Source organism: Microtus pennsylvanicus, chromosome X (assembly GCF_037038515.1).
Source record: "Microtus pennsylvanicus isolate mMicPen1 chromosome X, mMicPen1.hap1, whole genome shotgun sequence".
Taxonomy (NCBI): Eukaryota; Metazoa; Chordata; class Mammalia; order Rodentia; family Cricetidae; genus Microtus; species Microtus pennsylvanicus.
In genome coordinates this window covers 20,341,696-20,363,434 of record NC_134601.1, presented here as the reverse complement: position 1 = coordinate 20,363,434, position 21,739 = coordinate 20,341,696, and the positions used below count along the sequence as shown (strand labels likewise).

Below are 21,739 nucleotides of genomic sequence, written 5' to 3'. Positions count from 1 at the left end.
GCAGCCTTCTCCTGTTACAACTCCCAAGTGTCAAAAGAATGAAACTTAATTCAGCCTGATTTAGGTAACTGGTGGTGGGCCAAGACTTCTTTAAGTCTGACATCAGCTCATTTATTTTAGTCATATTTAAATATAGCACAGTTTGGGGGGAAAAGTTTTCAGATAACAATTAACTCAGCTCCATGAATATAACAAAAGGTTAGGACATGCTTACATGGAATGTCACTGGGTATATCAACCATATTCTAGGGCAGGATCCATGGCAAGGAGAATCTGACCAAAACAAAATGTACTCCATGGTTTTTGGTGTGCTTTTATTTTGCTTTGGCATTTTTTGTCTTATTGGGTTTTTTGTTTGTTTGTTTCTTTGTTTAGGGATTTTGTTTGTTTGAATTATTTTGTTTTACAGTGAGAGTGGGGGAGATCCTGAAGTTGGTTGGGTAGGAAAGTGGGGAGATAAGGATCTGGGGAAGCAAAAAATATGACATATATTATATAAAACATAAATAAAAAATTATGTAAATTTTTATAAAATGTAGATTGCCAGAAGCCTTAAAAAACAAGCAAACAAAAGACCTGCCAAGCCGGACGGTGGTGGCGCACGCCTTTAATCCCAGCACTCGGGAGGCAGAGGCAGGCGGATCTCTGTGAGTTCAAGGCCAGCCTGGTCTACAAGAGCTAGTTCCAGGACAGGAACCAAAAGCTACGGAGAAACCCTGTCTTGAAAATAAAAATAAATAAATAAATAAAAAAGACCTGCCAAAATACCAGGAAGTCTAATGTGAAACAATCTCTCCTAAAATTGGCTGCATAAATATGAACAGCACAGTGACACTATAAATAGACATGCTATTGTGGAAGGAGGGAATTTGCGTGGCATCCCACCTTTAGACAAAGAGCTTGCTGGAAATGAAAAAAACTTGCTTCTCCCAGGACTGAGCCTCCTTGTTGTTTATGTAATACAAAGTCATCATACATGAAATTATAAATATAAGCAACAAAATGGACCAATCAAGTTGTATTCGTGTGTGTGTGTGTGTGTGTGACAATAATAACAAAAGAGGCTATTAATTTGAGAGTGAGTAAGCGTGGAAAGAGCTAAATGGAGGTGTGATGCCTATTCTTGGTGTCAACTTGACTACATCTGGAATTAAATAAAATCTAAACAGCTAGGAACACCTGTGAGGAATTTTATTTCTTCATTAAATAACTTGAAATAGGAGGAACTATCTTTAAACTGTATCTTTTGAGGTGGGACAATCCACATTTAACCTGGGCCCCACCTATATAAAAGATATAAAAGAAGGAAACTCTGTTCTTCTCCTGCTTGCCCTCACTCTAGATGGCAAGTCCATTCATTTACTGGCATTAGAACCTACTTCTTTGGGATTCGGGCATATACTAAAGACCAGCTGAGAATTCCAGTCTTATGGACTGAACAACTACTGGAGATTCTTGGAATTTCCTTCAGTAGACAGCTGTTATTGAGCTAGCAGGACCACAGCCTGCTTGCTTATTGGAGTGGCTTACAGGCTGTGATCCTGCTAGTCCAACAGTGGCTACATCTATCTATCTATCTATCTATCTATCTATCTATCTATCTATCTATCTATCTGTCTATCTGTCTATCTATCTATCTATCTATCTGTCTGTCTATCTATCTATCTATATATCCACGTGCGTGTTTGTGTATGTATAGAATGAGTATATTATGTGCTATGTAATATAGAATATTAATACATTGGTGATATATAATAAATATATTTTAAAATACACATTTTCATTTGTTACATATATTTGATATAGATATATATTCTATCAGTTCTGTTCTTCAAGAGAACCCTAATACAGGAGGGTATCTGGGAGAGGTTAGAGGGAAGAGGAAAATTATATAAATTATTTTTATTTAAAAATGTATTAAGAATAAGTATTACATCATAAAAATTTTTAAAGACGTCTTTTAGACATGCCATGTCCATTGTTCTCATAAATTCACTGGAGCTGTGGTTACTCACCGAGGATTTGCACAAGATTGAGCCCATCAACATTTGTTGTTTGTATGATCTTCTATTGCTGAAGTGTGGCTTTGAATCCTCAACTATTATTGTATTGCAACAAAAACAATATCATATTTGTAGCAATACTTCCATCAAAAGCTATTTTGAATGAATATGGGAGAGACTCATAAACACACACACACACACACACACACGTGCGTGTAAGAGAAGGAGAAACCTATTCTGGGGGGAAAAGGTTACAAATGAAAAAGGAGGAGTTTGAAAAAAACTTGAAAATGACTAAAATTCCTTATAAGCATGTAAAACACTGTCAATAATAAAAATGTAACAAAAGCAACACCATCTGGATAGGCCAAACAGAATAAAGAGACCTCAGCATTTAATTATAATCTAGACCAAATGAACCTAAGAGATATAGGCAACTGCTTCCAACAACTGCTAAATACACATTTTTATCAGAACGGAGAATATTCTTGATATTCAAGATAGATCATATAATAGGTCACAAAATAAGTCTCAACACGTTTTTAAATTGAGATTACGCTGAGTATCTTTGCTGACAAAAATACAATAAAGCTAGAAATCAATAACAAAATACTTTAGAATTATACTAATACACAAAAAAATCAATGTATCATTGGGCATTAATAAAGCAAGGAAAAATCAATAAGGAATTTTTTTTCTGAAAGATGTGGATGGAAACAGAGATACAACATATCAAAACCTCTGGGAAGCAGAAAAATCTAGACAAAAAGTGACATTTGTGGCAATTTAAAAAGTAAAAAGACATTAGATAAATAATCTATCACTGCATCTCAATGAGCTAACAAAAAACAACACATTAAATTTAAAGCTATTAGAATAGATAACAAAAGAACAAAATATCTAAACTAAAACAAAATAATATGAAGGATCAATGAAAAAAAGAACCATCTCTTCCAATAACTAAGTTAAGAAAAGAAAAAAACTGAAACAGAATAAGTGATGAAAAGGGAAATAGAGTTAATATCACAAAATAGTCATTAGAAATTATGAACACATGCAAAGAAATGGTTGCTCTAGAAGAAACTTGCAAATTACTAGATACATACACTTTATCAAAACTGAATCAGGAAAAATTTGAAAACCTGAACAGGCAAATAAAATATAATGAGATTGAATCAACTGGGAAAAAAACCTGTCACAAAAAGTAGGCCAGAACCAGGTGGTTCCATCATTAGATTCAACAGAACATTTAAAGAGTTATCCCCATCCCCCAAAAGAAAGCAATTCTTCTGAATACATTCTATGAAGCCAGCATCACTCTGAAACCAATAATAGATAAAATCATAACAAAAATAAATAAATGAAAAAGAAAGAAAACTACAAAATACCCTTGGTGAACAAAACTCAACAAAACACAACCAAATCTAATACAATAGCACATTAAAAAGATTATTCACAGGGTTGAAAATATGGCTTAGCAGTTAAAAGCACCGGCTATCTTTGCAGAGACCGGATTCAATTTCCAGCATTCACATGTCAACTCACAACCATCTGTAACTCGAGCTCCAGCAGATCTGCCATCCTTTTCTGGTCTCCAAGGGCACCCAGGACAAAGATACAGACATATATGCAGACAAAAAAAGCATGCATACAAAATAATAATAAAATTTCTTAAAGATTATTCACAACTAAATAGTATTCATCTAATAATGCAACGATAGTTCAATATATACATATCAATGAACACAATAAACAACATCCAGAGATTTAAAATCAAAAACTACATGTTCCTCTCAATTGATACAGAATAGTTATCCACTAAAATTCAACATCTTTCATCTTTAAAATATTAACCTTCAGCAGGCGATGAAAGGAGACAGAGACAGAGACCCACATTGGAGCACCGGACAGAAATCTCAAGGTCCAAATCAGGAGCAGAAGGAGAGAGAGCACGAGCAAGGAACTCAGGACCGCGAGGGGTGCACCCACACACTTAGACAATGGGGATGATCTACTGGGAACTCACCAAGGCCAGCTGGCCTGGGTCTGGAAAAGCCTGGGATAAAACCGGACTCTCTGAACATAGCGGACAATGAGGACTACTGAGAACTCAAGAACAATGGCAATGGGTTTCTGATCCTACTGCATGCACTGGCTTTGTGGGAGCCTAGGCAGTTTGGATGCTCACCTTACTAAACCTGGATGGAGGTGGGTGGTCCTTGGACTTCCCACAGGGCAGGGAACCCTGATTGCTTTTCGGGCTGAGGGGGGGGGGACTTAATTAGGGGAGGGGGAGGGAAATGGGAGGCGGTGGCGGGGAAGAGACAGAAATCTTTAATAAATAAATAAAATAAATCCTGAACAAATTAAGTACACAAGTAACTTTAACATGATTAAGACCATTTTAGAACAAGCCATCAATTAATATTATATTGAATTAGGAAAAGTTGAAAGTTTTCTTTATGAGATCTGGAACAAAACAAAAATACCTACTTTCACTTTTATTCAGCACAGTGCATGAGGGCCTAGATAGAATCGTCAGAAATGAGGGGGGAAATGTTATCCAAATTGGAAAACAAGTCAAACTGCTCTGTTTATAGATCAACCAAAATTATAAGTAATAAATGAGATCATCAAAGTTGTAGGATATAAAATCAGTACTCAGAAATGGTAGTGTTGTTAGTTTTAATCACACTTTTCAGTGGTTTAACAACTATCTGATGCAGGAAGGGGGAGGAAAGATTTATTCTGTCTCATAGTTACAGAGTTTCTCCATTCTATCATGGTGGGTGGGGGTGGGGTGATAGTGCAGAGCAGCTCACATCACATTGAGATTACCAGGACAAAGAGAGAGAGAAAAGAGAAGAGGAGAAAAGAAAAGAGGGGAAATGGGATGAGACAGGTGAAAAGATGAAATTTTCTGTTAGTTAACCCTGTCTGAAAATACCCTTCAGATTCACTCTGAGATATGTTTCATTAATCTCCTAGGTAATTCTCAAACCAATTAAATTGACAATAAAAAATTATCACATACCAGTGGTAAATTACTTGAAACAGAAATGAAGAAACAAATCTTATTCATAAGCTCTGCACAAAGTAAAATACATACTAACAAATTTAGGTGAACGAGCTCTAATCTGAAAATTATAAAACATTATTGAAAGAAGTTGACAAAGGACACAAAATTTTATAAAATATTCCTGGATTGAAAAAAATCAATATTGTTAAAATTTCTACATTAAAGAGTTACAGATTGAATGTAATCTTAGCAAAATACTAATGACATTCTAAGTATCTGGAGAGATGGCACTATGGTAAAGAATACTTGCTGCTCTTGCAAAGGACTTGAATTTCAGTTCCAATAATCCACATTAGGTGCCTGCTACTCCAGCTCCTGAGGAGTTTCTAGCCTCCTTGAGCACCTACACACATGTGCCATTCTCTCTCAGAGATACACACATGCACACTCAAAGAAAAAAAGATTTAAAATACCAATGACATTGTTCACAAATTTCAAAAAGTAATCTAAACTTCATATGGAATCACAAAAATAATAGGACAAGCAACTTTTTGCAAAAGGAACAAAGCAGAAAGTGCAATGCTATCTGGCTTTGAAAAGTTGTAATAAAACACCATGGCATTTTCATAAACACAAATACATACAGCAATAGAACAAAAGATAGCTGAGAAGTAAATCCATGCATCTCAAGCCAAGTGATTTTGACAAAGATGGTAAGGACACACACTGAGAAAAAGGATTTTCTTTTTCAATAAATAGTGCTAAAATATTAGATATTCAAATGCATAAAAATGAAACTAGTTTTCAATTTCTCACATTACAAGAATCAACTCAAAATGTATTGAATACTGACATGAAGTACTTGAAATTATTAATCTTGAAGAAAACACAGGGAAAATGCTTCAGAACATTGCAATGAACAATGTTCTTCTTTAAAGCCTCCAAAAGAACAAGAATCAAAAATAAAAACAGACAAATAAGTTATATAAAGTTAAAAAGTTTTCATAAAAAAAGAAACACTTGATAAAGTGCAAAGACAGACTACAGAACAGGAAGATATTAGCAATGCATACCTCTGACAAAGAGTTGATATTCAAAATACAAGAGGGATTTAAAAAATCAGTATCAAAATAAAAAATTACTCAAAACTAAGCATTAAATCTAAACAGATGTGTCTCAGAATGAATGCAAACGATCGTTAAAGGATATGAAAATTATTCAATATAATTAATCATAAAATGTAAATCATAATAGAATGTCACTTCAACAAGGGAGGAAGGACTATTATCAAAAAGATAAACAGATACTTGTCTGGGAGAGGAGATACCATGATCACTAAGGTGGTCTACCCAGATGAGGCTTATCCATTGCACTCAGGATGTGCTGACTCTCTGCGATTTCCCCAAATGTGGGAAAACTCAACTGTATAATTTGTGGTAATGGGAGCACTGAGTTCATGCTCTCCATGGGGCTGAGGGAACAAGACTAAAAATAACAAGTGCCTGTGCAGATGTGGAGTAAAAGGGAACCCTTGCACACTGCTAGTTACAATGTAAATTAGGAGCGCTATTAGGGAAAACAATATGGATAGTCTTTTAAAAATGAGTTGGAAATAGAGAGATGCCTATGATACTTTGCTATTTACACAAAAGGTATCAGATTAAAAGTATATTTTGTATGTTTTTTAAAGAAATAGCAATAAATGCACATGCATATGCATGAATAATATTTTCATGTTTGAGCATAGAAATATTTAGACAATTATTTAATTAAGGACTTTTGTGTTTTTTATTTAACTTTAATGAAAAGGAACTATATTTGTAATTTTAACGGCAGAGAAATATTTAAATTAGTAGGAGATGTTTATGTTTGGTGTAATCAAGAAGGGAATACACTAGTCTCCTGTCCGTTTTTTCGTGCGCTCCTCTTACAAACAGTGTGGTGGAGCTAGTGTCGCATCTACGCGAAGAATTACAGTAACCCGGTTTTTGGTGATGAGTCAGAGTGCGTGGTGCTGATGCTGCTGCCATTTCATCACCTTTGCGAGCACAGCATCCATCCTTCCGCTCCCATAGCGCCTGGGCCTACCTTACTTCGGGCTACTGGGCCAGTGATGTGCTCGCGGCCAAGCCAAATAAGGGCTGATCGGAGCTAAGGCCTTGGTGGGGCGCCCCCTTCCGCCTCCCCAGGCCCGGGCCGAAGAGTTCTGCCAGGCCACGGACATGGAGGCCATTTGGCTGTACCAGTTCCGGCTCATTGTCATCGGCGATTCCACGGTGGGCAAGTCCTGCCTGATCCGCCGCTTCACCGAGGGCCGCTTTGCTCAGGTTTCAGACCCCACCGTGGGGGTAGATTTTTTTTCCCGCTTGGTGGAGATCGAGCCAGGAAAACGCATCAAGCTCCAGATCTGGGATACAGCGGGTCAAGAAAGGTTCAGGTGGGAGTGCAGCACGGGCCCGCGCGAGCAGTTGGGGGAAGGGGAAGGGGGGTGTCTTTGGTGCTCATCTGGCCCCTGAGGAGAAAGGATTTCCTTGGTTCTTTTCGTGATGTCGCCGAGGTGACAAGCAAGGTTCCTGGGGCTTCTGCTCAAGCTCACTTTGAGCTTGCTAGGAGTTCAGTACAGGAAAAGAAGCACCCAAGCAGGGAAGGCCATTCATTATTAACACATTGTTTGCACCACAACTCCATCAACCTGCTTTTTGGTAGCTAATGAATCGTCTGGAATTGACTACTATATAATTCATCAAAATCAGAGCCCATGTTCCATAGTTTATAACAGTATTTTCAAGTCATCTTAATATGACTGGAAGCTGTAAGTAGGTAACTAGGTAGGTATGTAGGTAAGTAGACAAACTAGATAGATTAGATATATATTGATGTCTTTTTATATCTCTATTTATATTTGGGAGGGAGAGAGAGACAGAGACAGAGAGAGAGAGAGAGTGAGTCCTAATAAAGGAATTAGAGACTGATCAATTGATTCTCTCTTGGAACCACCATACATTCAATTTCCAGAGAATGAAACTGTTTCTGAGAAAATAGCGTGAGGTTACTCACATAAGAGAATGCCATATAATATAATATAATATAATATAATATAATATAATATAATATAATATACAGAGCCCCTGACCTTTTGAGAACTTCAGTACTACTATAGTTGGAAGGAATACATACAGAGGCAACACACAAAAGAGCGTTTTGTTGTTTGTATTTATATGCCACTCCCTACTGTACCACTGGATACTTATTGGGCAATCAGTGAGTATGGATATTTTTCTCTCACAATTCTTTGTTCTTCCTTTTAGTCTGTATTTGTGATTTTATGTATGGATACAGAGTTGAGAAGTTTAACTGGAGAAGGTGAAGCCCAAACAGAGATAGAAAATGCCCAGAGATGAGAAACAGCATGAATAAAAACAGAACTGACAGAAAACAAACTACATAAAAAGTTTGCAGAGAACAGTTTAAACTAAAGTAAGGTAGAGCAGCAGGAACCAGAGCAAAAGGATTCTATACCCCTATATTTATATCATTTACTCATTTTCCGCTGAACATTAGTTGAGCATAGAAGGTACCAGTTAGCTCACTGAAGCAGGATACAGGTAATAAATACTCACAAACTTAAGTTGCCTCTAACTTCTCACTTGTACAAAGCTTTGGCAAATACTTTATACAAGTTCTCATAAATAAAGAAAAGTATCTTGTATATGTTTACTGGGGTCTTTGTTTGAACAGCTTGTTTATATTTATTACTCATTATGTATTATGCAGCATTGATTTTAGGACTTCTTTATATACTAAAAATAATAACCCCAACACCAGCAGTGGTGGCACATGTTTATAATTTCAGCCCCCTGAATGCTGAAGCAGGAGGATGATGAGTAGTTGAAGGCCAGCCTGGACTTCTGTCTAATAAAAATATTAACCCTTTTATGTCATTTATGTTGTAAGATATTTCCCCAGTTTGTCATTTATTTTTTCATGTTATGATTTTTTTTATTCAGGGAAGAGGTCTAGTTCTGTGTGCTCTATGTTATGCCTAAAACATTTTGATACTTTCTGTGCTAAATACAAATTACTAATGCATAAATATATTCTGGAGCTTTGACTGATTGCTAATTGATTTCTCAAAGCAACATTTTCACAAATTAGAACTTTTTCTGATATAACTATCTTTCTGAATGAATCTTTAAACATAAAGGAATTAGGAATATTTTAATTCCCCGGGGTTAATCTCGCTGGTTCTGGAGACTTGAACTCATTTGTAAGGCCTCCCCATACCATCTTTTTCTTGGACTGCAATTCCCTAGATATTTCTCCATTAACATTGGCCATTTTTTCATAAATTTTCAGCCATAGAGCTTTTCATTATTTATCATACCCATCTGAGAAGACAGAAATCCTAAATATAAACATAGATTTCAAAAATTGCAATAGTCTAAAACAAGTGATTATAGAGGCAAATTGTTCTACATCTTTTCATAATCTCCTACATTCTTAAGCAAAATACAATAATATATATTTATAATGAGGCTCATCAACTCAAGAAATTAAATTATGTGATGTTTCTTCTGTTTGAGAATTACCATAAATATACAAGTAGGCTTTAGAAATAACCTAATTACATGATTCAAATTAAATAATATAACTTGATGGAAATGCTTTGACTATTTTGGCGGATTCTCCCAGCTAGTACCTCCTCAACCAACCTCTCTGAATTTTGTCAATGAGTAGTGATGTTAGGCATTTTTCTCCAGAACAATTTTTAATATTTATTATTTTATTTTATGTGTATGGGTGTTTTGGCTACATAGATGTCTGTGAATCATGTGAGTGCCTGGTGGCCATAGAGGCCAGAAGAGGATGTCAGATCACCTGGAACTGGTGTTAAAGACAGTTCTGAGCTGCCATGTGGGTGCTGGAAATCAAGTTCTAGTCCTTTGGAAGAGCAGTCAATGCTCATAACTACTGAGCCATCTCTCTAGCCATGGTCCAGAACATTTTACCATCCACATTTTTTCATTCCCACATGGCTTGGGAAATAAAACAAGATTGTTTTTTCTCTTCATAGAAGTTATTGGTGATATCTGATAGAAAAAATTAGCAATAATGAAAACAAAGAAATGGAGTAATGGTAAATAGAAAAATGAAATATCTTGCAAGATATTTTTCTTGGTTCATCAATTATATTTATAATCTCTATTCATTATAGTAAAATCATCTTATTCTTGAAAATTCTTTTAAACTACTAACACTTGCCACATCAAAAAAACACTTTAATGCCCATTATTTCATTTTGCTTTATGATTACTCTATAACTCAGATGCCTTATTTTGCAAATTATGTTTTAGTTATTCAGATTTGAAAGCAGGGGAAATAATTGTGGTGAAAAAATAGAACTCAGTCATTTCCTAGGGGTTCTTTCAATGTCTGGATCAAGGGGAAACACCTGAAAGTTCATGAGCATTCATTTCTAGAAAGGGTTATCTTAACATTTTACCCAATTGAAAATTTATCGTTATTGTTATAGAATGGCATTTATATTTACTAAAAGACTGTCAGTAACCAGGAACACTAGCATACACTAAGTTCATTGGAGTGAAGGAGTTTGGGCACGAACTTTATTCTTTACTTCTTTCTTGTGTTTTAGATCCATCACTCGCGCCTACTACAGGAATTCAGTAGGTGGTCTACTCTTATTTGACATTACCAACCGCAGGTCCTTCCAGAATGTCCATGAGTGGTTAGAAGAGACCAAAGTACACGTTCAGCCCTACCAAATTGTATTTGTTCTGGTGGGTCACAAGTGTGACCTGGATACACAGAGGCAAGTGACTCGCCACGAGGCCGAGAAACTGGCTGCTGCATACGGCATGAAGTACATTGAGACGTCAGCCCGAGATGCCATTAATGTGGAGAAAGCCTTCACAGACCTGACAAGAGACATATATGAGCTGGTTAAAAGAGGGGAGATTACAATCCAGGAGGGTTGGGAAGGGGTGAAGAGTGGATTTGTACCAAATGTGGTTCACTCTTCGGAAGAAGTTATCAAATCAGAGAGGAGATGTTTGTGCTAGTCAACCCTTATATTTTCAAAAAAATACTCTCCCATTTGAACTTAAAAGTTACCGAAATAAATAGAATCCTTATGTGACTGAAGAGAACTCAACCTTTGAATAACAAATGAGCCTTCTTCCTAGGGGTGGAGCTCTGACAGGTTCATGTGTGGGTAGATAGGGAGTCCAGGTGCTGTGATTGAGGGACTAGATTGCTGACATGGGCTAGATTAGACATTGTTTTATGGCCCAGGCTTGGCAATGATTGCTCTGTGTGCCCTTTGTGAACCACATATTAAGGGTCTGGGGTTTTGGAAGTTAGGTTCCAGGAAAACATACCTACAGAGAGAAAAACTGTTCCTTGGTATTTTAACTTTGCAGATGTGGTGACCATAAAGAAACATGTAGAAGGAAATCAAGTATCAAATTGAGGACAATTAGAATAACTGAAAGAAGAGTATGGTATCAATTTATTCAATGATAATACCATGCCAGATGTGTCCTGAGTTTGATACAAACACACTAATTCACTTTTAACAGTTCAACTGTAAAATGAAAGGCCCATATGAATTATCTATTCAGTAAGGCCCTTACAAGATCTAGTCTAGTAAAAATGATGTGATTATGAAAAGGGAAGTCATTCACACCTTGTTATTAATCACATTTGAGAAAGTGTACACTCTCAAGATAGAGTTACGAACTGTGTGAAAGAAACTGTCCCGTGTAAAATGACCGTGTATGTCCTCTAACCATACCTGGACTTTCACTGCATCAGCGAACTACAATCTGAAAGGAAGCACACTGTCTGCTTCTTTAGGCACTGACAGTGACAACACAGACATTGTCTACAAAGAACCCTGAGTCAAGTCCTTGATCATTGGTTCTGTACTGAATATTTGCTCAACATGTGGCCCTGGAACCCTTAAAAATCCTGCATATTGATTTACTTCACCTATTTGATCACCGTAATAGTCCTGTGAGATTTTTATTTACCCCATTTTACAGAATAAGAAAGCAAAAACCAAGTCTACCTGATTCCTAGCCTTTTTTCACTGGATCATAATGCTGTTACATGAATAAATAATTAGTTACCTTTGGAAGTCATGTGATTATAAATTAATGTTCTCTACATGATAGGATATGTTTTCCTTATTGTTTTACAGCTCAACTATAATCCTGCAGGAATCTAGGAATGAATCAAAGGTAAAGCCCATTCAGGTATTATTGACAAGAGGGCATTAAATAAGGGATTAACTGCACATCTGAAAACACATTAAAACTGTGTGGGTTTCTAAGTGTTCTTCTCACAAATTAAACATTTTGTTGAAAGGAACCAAATACAACAATGGGAAGTGGGATGCGGATAAAGTACTCATCCCACAATAACCTTGGCCACCTGTCTGCTATGTACCTACACTGGGTTCCTGTCTACCCGAGAGAGTCAGCTCTTAATTCTCAGGTGAACAGACAGCTAACCACATCAGCAAATTAGAATGGCTGACATGAAAATTTCATTATCTTCTTGAAAAGAAGTGATGCTTTAAATTACTTTTTGGATTGTAGCCAGTTCAGCTAGGCAAAAGCCATACTTTTCACAGTAAGAAAACTATTCTGATTAGAGTCAAGTTTCTCATATCCGTTGTGGTAGAAAGATCGGCAAACTGTTTTTGCAATATCCTATTCAAGTTCAGTATGAATATGTGTGCATCAAAAAGTCTGGGAATTTGTTTCAGCTAAAATAAACCAAATAATAAAAATTATGCAAGAGCATTCTGCCACCTTTGCTCCAATTTGGATAACCAAATCATCTTAGACCAATTCACATCATCAACTAACTGCAGGTGAAGTGGTCATTTATTCTATATTCATTTCACACAGTTTAAATTGCCAGCTTCTTGGTTGTAGAAGGCAAGGCAAACAACATTTTTTGTGAGTTGACACAAAATTTCAACAATTATACTTGTGTCTAGATGGTTCCAAAGTTAGGATTATCCTGTGGATAAATGAGAGTTGACTATATTCTTGTCAACTTAGAAAAGGGGGTGGGGTGTAGAAATAAAACATGTCTACAGCTTTCTTGACAAAACTACATTAATATACTTTCCCATTCCTTACTTTTTTAAAATGCGGGTTTCAAAATACCCAACATAGATGCAACAGAGGTGGCTGAATTTAACTGCTTGAATAAATTCTAGAAAAATCTTAAAATCATTTTAGTAGAATTCAGTACTATTGTCACTGCAATAAATGGGTTTTAGAAAATAAGTGTGAAAAATCAGGTGTTCATAGAATACTGAGGATAAAGCTTTAGAAGCTATTTTCCTACATAGGTAAAGAAAAGATTAACTTGTAACAATGATCACAACTGCATGTTGGATTAGACTGTCTTATATACCAGAACAAAATGTACTGTATTCTTTGCCTCACTTTGTTGTGCACTGTAATGAAATGTGAAAAATTCTTTATTTAGCTGTATGTGAATGAAAATGCTTGTATTTAGTAAAATGGTTGATTATGTGACTGTGAGATTCCACATGTGTGTTGTAGCTATTTTTAGAATGTGTCCTTTTATTGTAGCAAAGAAGGATACCAGTAAGATACCAATCAGATACTGTAATGTATACTAATATGATATTACATACTTTGCATAAATAGAGTCATCAGTATCTGAAAGCCAAACAGAGGACACAATTTATTAAAGGTATATGATCCTCATGTTGAAAACCACAGAAATCTCACTACTTCATTTTTAGCCCAAGCCTCTATGTAAAAAATTGAATCTGTGAAGCATAAAACTTCCAACTTTCACCAGGTGAGTAGTTAATTACAACTATTGTCTTCACTGAAAATTCTTTTTCAAGCTAAATTGCTTTGGTTTTTTTTTTTTAAAAAAAACTACTGTGGCACACTGTATCATATAAGGAACACTGCAAGTGTTGGGACCAGTTGAAACATAGTCATCTAGCACATTTTCCAAGGTGGATATTGCACATCTGAGAAAAATAGAAGAGAAATCTTTGATTCTGGATCTAGGCATACACAGGCTAATCTCAGCACAGCTTTATCACTTTTACAGTCAAATAAATTAAGTGGGGATGGGGGTGAGAAAAAAAGAAGTAATATATTAACAAAAAACAGCATTTCATAGTTTTCTACTCTCTTAAAATTTTCTCTAGGCTTTGTCATCTTTTCTTCATTTATATCCTTTGGTGATCTCAGCCATTCTGTGGTTTAAAAGACCATCTGTAAGCCAGTAAGCCCTGGACTGGTATGTCCAGCTCATTTATTACCCATGGACTCAAGACTTTTTTATTTTACATACCAACCACAGTTTCCCCTCCCTCTTCTCCTCCAGTCCCCTCCCCCTACCTCCTTTCTACCGTCCCCCATCTACTCCTCTGACTCCATTCAGAAGGGGTAAGGTCTCCCAAGGGAGTCAACAAAGCATGGAATATCAAGTAGAGGCGAACCAAGCTGCTACCCCTTGCGTAAAGGCTGGGTAAGGCATCCCACCATAGGGATTAGGTTTTAAAGAGCTAGCTCATGCTTCAGGGACAGGTTCTGGCCCCATTGCTAGGAGCCCCACAAAGACCAAGCTACCTGTCACCCACATGCAGAGGATCTAGTTCGGTCCCATGCTAACTCCCTTGCTGTCGGTCCAGAGTCCATGAGTTCCCACAAGCTCAGGTCAGCTGTCTCTGTGGGTTTCCCTGTCATGATCTTGAACCTCCTTGTTCATGAATTCCTCCTCCTACTCTTCAACTGGACTCCTCGAGCTCAGCCTAGTGCTTGGCTGTGGATCTCTGCATCTGATTCCATCAGTTACTGAACAAAAGCTCTATGATGATAATTAGGGTAGTTACCAATCTGATTACAGGGGAAGGGCAATTCTGACACCCTCTCCACTATTGCTAGGAGTCTTACCTGGGGTCGTCCTTGTGGGTTCCTGGCAGTTTCCCTGGCACCAGGTTTCTCCCTGACAACATAATGGCCCCTCTATCAAGATATCTCTTTCATTACTGTCACCCTCCCTCCTGCCCCCAACTCAACCATCCTGATCCCTCATGTTTCCCTCCCTTTATTCCCCCCTCTACCTCAACGCCCAGTTTACCCAGGACATCTCATCTATTTCCTCTTCCCAGGGAGATCCATGTGTCCCTCTTAGGGTCCTTTTTTTTTTTCCAGCTTCTCTGGAGCTGGAAATTGTAGCCTGGTTATCTTTGCTTTATATCTAGTATCCACTTATGAATGAGTACATACCGTGTTTGTCTTTCTGGGTCTAGGTTACCTCACTTAGGATGTTTTTTTTTCTAGTTCTATCCATTTGCCTGCAAATTTTATGATGCCATTGTTTTTTTCCACTGAGTAATACTCCACTGTGTAGATGTACCACGTTTTCTTTATCCATTATTTGGTTGAGGGGCATCTAGCTTGTTTCCCATTTCTGATATTATAAATAAAGCTGCAGTGAACATAGTTGAGCAAGTGTCCTTGTATATTAGAGCATCCTTTGGGTATATGCCCAGAACAGTATCGTTGAGTCTTGAGGTAGATTGGTTCCCAAGTTTCTGAGAAACTGCAATACTGATTTTCAAAGTGGCTGCACAAGTTTGCATTCCCACTAAGAGTGTAGAGTGTTCCCCTAACTCCCACATCTGCTCCAGCATAGACTGTCATTAGCATTTTTGATCTTAGTCATTCTGACAGGTGTAAGAGTCATTTTGATTTGCATTTCCCTAATAGCTAAGGATTGAACATTTATGTGTATCTCAGCCATTTGAGATTCTTCTGTTGAGAATTCTCTGTTTAAATCTGTATGCCATTTTTAATGGGATTGTTTGGTATTTTGATGTCTAGTTTCTTGAGTTGTTTATATATTTTGAATATCAATTCTCTGTCCAATGTGGGGTTGGTGAAGATCTTTTCCCATTCTATAGGCTGCCATTTTGTCATATTGACAATGACATTTGCCTTACAGAAGCTTTTCAGGAAGTCCCACTTATTATTTATCTCTGGGTCTATGCTGTTGGTGTTATACTCAGAAATTAGTCTCCTGTACCAATGCCTTCAAGGCTACTTCTCACATTCTCTTCTATCGTAGCTTCAGTGAAACTGTATTTATGTTAAGGCCTTTGATCTGCTTGGACTTAAGTTTTGTGCAGGGCAAAAAAGATATGGATTTATTCGTATTCTTCTACATGCTGCTATCCAGTTATGCCAGCACCATTTGTTGAAGATAATTTTTTTATTCATTGTATATTTTTGGCTTCTTTGTCAAAAATCAGGTGTTCATAGTTGGGTGGATTATGTCAGGGTCTTCAACTCAAATTGATCCATGTATGTTTTTATGCCAATACCAAACCGTTTTTATTACTATAGCTCTATAGTAGAGCTTGAAACCAGGGATGGTGTTAGCTCCAGAAGATCCTGTAATGTACAGGATTGTTTTAGCTATGGTGGGATTTTCATTTTTCCATATGAAGTTGAGTATTGTTCTTTTGAGGTCTGTGAAGAATTGTGTTAGGATTTTATGGGAATTGCATTTAATCTGTAGATTGCTTTTGATAAGATTGCCATTTTTACTATGTTAATCCTACTGATCTCTTTCCTAATTTCTTTCTTCAAATGCTTAAAATTCTTGTCATATAGTGTAGCAGGCTTAACAAAAATCCAGAGACGCACATTGGAGTTCAACCTGAAGGTCAGAAAAGCAAACAGCCAGCTACTGGCTCTTACCTCTCTCTCAGTCTGAAATGGTCATCCTGCTTCCAGGAATCTCAGAATGAGACTGTAACTATGACATGTCTCTTCCCATTTTGTATTCCTCTCTAGTGCTGGGATTAAAAGCATGCACCACCACTGCCCAGCCTCTATGGCTTACTAGTGTGACTGCTGGGATTAAAGGTGTGCACCAACACTGCCTGGCCTGTATGGCTGACTAGTGTGGCTGCTATGCACTGAATTTCAGGCAAGCTTTATTCATTAAAACACAAGTAATATACCACTATATTTCCCCTTTTTGTTTAAAATAAAAAGAAAGGCTGTAACTAATATAAGAAAAGTGTGTGTGTATATATATGTGCAATAACTATATACAATATATACAAGCAGTAAATACATCAACAATATCTAGTCCATTTGCATTTGAAAAATTCAGAGAAAATACTCCATTATCTATCCTATCTTGGTGAGTCCAAAGTCTTGTACCTAATTTACTTTCTATCCTAATATGTTTTCTGTGTCTGGTAAACAAGGAAAACTATAACTATCTAATCTTCAACTCCCTCAGAGACCCAAGAAGGAAATAATATTGAGTAAGCAGGAAATGTGAGCAAGCAACTTCCAAAACTTGTGAGTAATAACAGGAAACAGGTGACTGCCTGGGAAGTTACCCAAAGTTCCTCTGCAATTTTGGAGCATCCATCTTTGACCTACAAGCCTAGAATATTTGACAGACTTTTCTATGAAGCAGGGTTTTTGAAGCACTGTCCCTCTTTGTCTGGGCAAGATTTGGCAGTCACTCTCTTTTGTGTCCTGCTTGTCCCATTAGGACAGCACACTGTAAGCAGTTGAGGAAAGGGCACATTCTTGTCCAGTAGCTTACTTTTGCCACAAAGAAAGCAAACTCAATGTAGAATTTCTTCAAAGCCCATCATCTTCTCTAAAGTAGATTGGTGCAGCCAGGAGCAGACATGTCTATTTGTCATTTAAAAAAGAACCTATGTTATTAAAACATCTTAAATGCCATATTCTGTAGATCTCTGAAGTGTTTGAAGATGATCTGTCTATTGAAAATGTATCTTTGTTTTACTATGAAAACACACCTAATGTTTAATTACAAGTTTAATTGTAATAGGTGACTAATTACTAACCTACATTTCCTTATCCTATACAGTTGGTAATTATAACTTTCAAGGACTAGAAATTTGTATTACATTGTTAAATGAACTATCTAGGTACAATGACTTAAACAAGATTAGAAACCTATGTATAGCATGTTTTAACAAAATTAATCTCAAATTTGTATCAATATATAAAATTTGTATACAATATGCAAAAGTCCAATCCAATGTAAAACAATTAAAACTAATAGTTGATTTTCTAAAGTAGATTCAATAATCTATCTTTTTATCTTATCATATCTATATCCTTCCTTTTTTCTTTTCAAAGTAGATTCAATAATCTACCCTTTTATCCTAGCATAGCGATATGCCCCTCTTTTCAAAACAAGACCCTTGAATCTAATTTCCTTCGTTTAGCTTTTTTTCCTTATCATTACCAATAACAACTTGTAACCAACCCCCTAAACGATGACAAATATCCATATCTCATTGAATGACCAAAAACCACCCACCCTGCCTCTTGGGAATGAGGGTATTTTATTCTTAAATTTATTTCCTGTTGTCTGGAGGTGACAGTATCTTTAAGGAATCCTGAAAAGAAAAATTTGGATTAATTGTCAAGTCCTGGGAGAGGTAGCTATATCATTTTTGCACAAGCTCAGTGTAATGAGAAAGTGCAGGGCTTGTCTCAAGTTCTGACTAGAGTAGTCTGTTAGGCTGAATCATCTCAGCTAGCCACCTCAAAATTATTCTGAGCAGTTTGTAGTCCAAAGCCATTCTAATTTAGGTGGTGTTTTTCAGCTTAGTGGTGTTATCATAGTCCTAGAGGAATCATCATTGTGGGGCCCTGTCCTCTTTTTGGAGACTTCAAAGGTCGCTGTTAGGTGTGCTCATGGTTCACTGTAGAAAACCGATACTCAAACCTAAAATCATACATAGAAAGGTGTATGAAACTTTTTTCTAGAATTAATTAGTACTCTATATGACCATTAATATCATGACAAAATGTTTAAAATATATAAGAGGTAAGAGCCAGTGGCTGACTGTTTTGCTCTTCTGACCTTCAGGTTGAACCCCAATATCTGTCTCTGGGATTTTATTAATCATGCTACAATATAGGTCTTTCACTTGTTTGGTTAGAGTTACCCTGAGATATTTTTATATAATCTGTGGCTATTGTAAAGGGTGCTGTTCCTGTGATTTCTTTCTCAACCCATTTATCATTTGTATAGAGGAAGGCTACTGATTTTTTTGTTAATTTTGTATCCAGCCACATTACTGAAGGTGTTTACCAGCTGTAGGAATTCCCTGGAAGAATTTTTGGGGGGTCAGTTTTGTACACTATCATATCATCTTCAAGTAGTAAAAGTTTTACTTCTTCCTTTCCGATTTGTATCCATTTGATCTCCTTTTGTTGTCTTATTGCTTTAGCTAGAACCTTGAGTATTATATTGAATAGATATGGAAAGAGTGGGCAGCCTTGTCCCTGGCTTTAGTGGAATCACTTTGAGTTTCTCTCCATTTAGTTTGATGTTGGCTATCAGCTTGCTGTATATTGCCTTTATTATGTTTAGGTATGCTCCTTGTATCCCTGTTCTTTTCAGAACCTTTATCATGAAGGGGTATTATATTTTGTCAAATGCTTTTTCTGCATCTAATGAGATGATCATGTGATTTTTTTTCTTTCAGTTGTTTATATAGTGGATTACATTGACAAATTTTCATATATTGAACCATCCCTGCTGAATCTCCGGGATGAAGCCTACTTGATCACAGTGGATAATTTTTTTGACTCCAGAATTTTATAACCAGCTATTTACTATCATCTCCATTTGATTGTTCATAAGCAGCATAAGTTTAATATGTCCCAAATCAGGCTCCTGATCTACTTTAAGCCATGCCATAACCTTCTCCTGGGTAAATGATAAATTTTTCCTATGTATTCCTGACAAAAGCTTAGTCATTCTTCTTTCCCTCTCTTTTTTTACTCCACATTTGATTTAACTGAAAATTATATTGGTATAAGAATGTAACAATAACCTGACAACTTTTCAACATCTTCAATGTTAACACACTGGTGTTTTCCAATGTTACTTATCACCCAAGTTATTGTGATAAAACTGGTCTCTGTATAGCCATTTTTGCTACCCCTTCCCTACTACAGTCTGTTATCCACATCGCAGCCCAAGGAAGCCTGATTAAAGCATGAGTTGAAAACAGCCACCTGCTCATAATTTCCCAGTGGCTATGAATTTTACTCAACCTAAAGCACAAAGTCCTTTCAATAGTCTGCAGAAAAATCAGTAAAAATGAATTCCATCCCATCATCTTTGCAACCTCATTTCTTACAGCTTATCACTTGTTCCTTTCACAGTAGGTAGTTTCCTTTCTTGTTCTTTATTTTAAATTATTTTTTTCATTCATAATTATGTGTATACATGTGACTCTATATGTGGGTGTGTGTTCTGTTCCTCAGCAACCAGAAGAGGTGGACAGGTTACCTGGAGCTGGAGTTACAGGTAGTTGTGATCAACATGATATGGGGACTGAACTCATTTCCTCTACAAGAGCAGTATGTACCCTTAATCATTAAGCCATCTCTCCAGCCCCTTCTATTTTGTTCTTCAAACATGCCAAGAGTATTTCTAACTCAGGGCTTTTGTGCTTTATCTCCACGTGTTTGTAATTCTTTTCTGAGATAGTTACATGGATTGCTTTTCACATCCATCAAGTTATCAGACCAGCAGCTTCCAAAATCTTTGAATAGCTTACTGATACTAGGGAACACATCCATCCATCTGGATATCATTGCTGACCGACAGCCCAGAATCCTGCTCTTTAGCCTTACCTATGGAACAACTAAGATTCTGGAATACAAAAATGGGAAGAAAAAAAACTAAAACAGCAGTTCTCAATCTGTGGTTGTAACCCCTTAGGGGGTCAAACAACCCTTTCACAGGGGTTGCCTAAGACCATCTGAAAACACATATTTGCCTTATGATTCAAAACAGTAGAGAAATTACAGTTATGAAGAAGTAATGAAAATAGTTTTATGGTTGGGGGGTACCACAGCATGAGGAACTGTATTAAAAAGTCACAGCATTAGGAATATTGAGAACCACTGACCTACAAGGAGATCACGGAAACCCTAGACAGTAGTGCTGTCATAGCCCAGCAGTGGGTTTAGGGGAAGAAATGAAACAAATTGTTCTTAAAGGATTTGTTGATAGAATGACTTCTGATTAACTAAGCTTTTCAGGAAATTGTATGGAAAGGCAATAATCTTCCTTTGCTCTTCAAAATCTCTCCTTCACAATCTAATCCCTTCATGACTTCAATTGTTCTCTTCTTTGCAAAGTAACTCACCCCGCTATTTTGAACATCAAGCAAAGGCAGTCAATTTGCTTAAGACATACAGACATAAATTTCTCAAACTCAGACCATTTTCCTCCGTCTTCACTGTTATCACCATTGTCCAAGCCATTACTAACTCTAATTGGAACTAATTCAACATCTTACCCCTCTCCCGATTTCTGTTCATTCACACATCCATGACACATTCCCAAAATGTGTAGAGTTATTTTATCATACCATGTCTGATTAAGTCATTCTCCACCCAAATCACACTCTACTCATGACTACAAGGTTCTCCATCATGTCCAGTTGTGAGTTCTATAAAAATAGTAATATTACTTTCTTCACCAAAGTTTCTCCAACTTATAGAGCAGATATATTCATGAATAATCAGTAAAAATTTATATGATTTTCTCATGCTACTTCAATCCAATAAACTTAAGTTTCCAGAAAACATATACA

At 36.7% G+C, this 21,739-nt stretch overlaps 1 protein-coding gene and 1 non-coding gene across 2 annotated transcripts; both read left to right on the top strand.

Moving 5' to 3' along the window:
• The first annotated feature begins 6,325 nt into the window (after positions 1 to 6,325).
• On the top strand, positions 6,326 to 6,489 carry LOC142841912 (U1 spliceosomal RNA). Its single transcript, XR_012909148.1, has one exon. It is a non-coding gene; the product is annotated as a U1 spliceosomal RNA (small nuclear RNA).
• A 516-nt stretch (positions 6,490 to 7,005) lies between these two features.
• On the top strand, positions 7,006 to 13,963 carry Rab39b (RAB39B, member RAS oncogene family). Its single transcript, XM_075957134.1, has 2 exons — positions 7,006 to 7,459; positions 10,676 to 13,963. The coding sequence occupies exons 1-2, from the start codon at positions 7,245 to 7,247 to the stop codon at positions 11,100 to 11,102; spliced, it is 642 nt and encodes a 213-aa protein (XP_075813249.1). The 5' UTR covers positions 7,006 to 7,244; the 3' UTR covers positions 11,103 to 13,963.
• Positions 13,964 to 21,739: the final 7,776 nt, after the last annotated feature.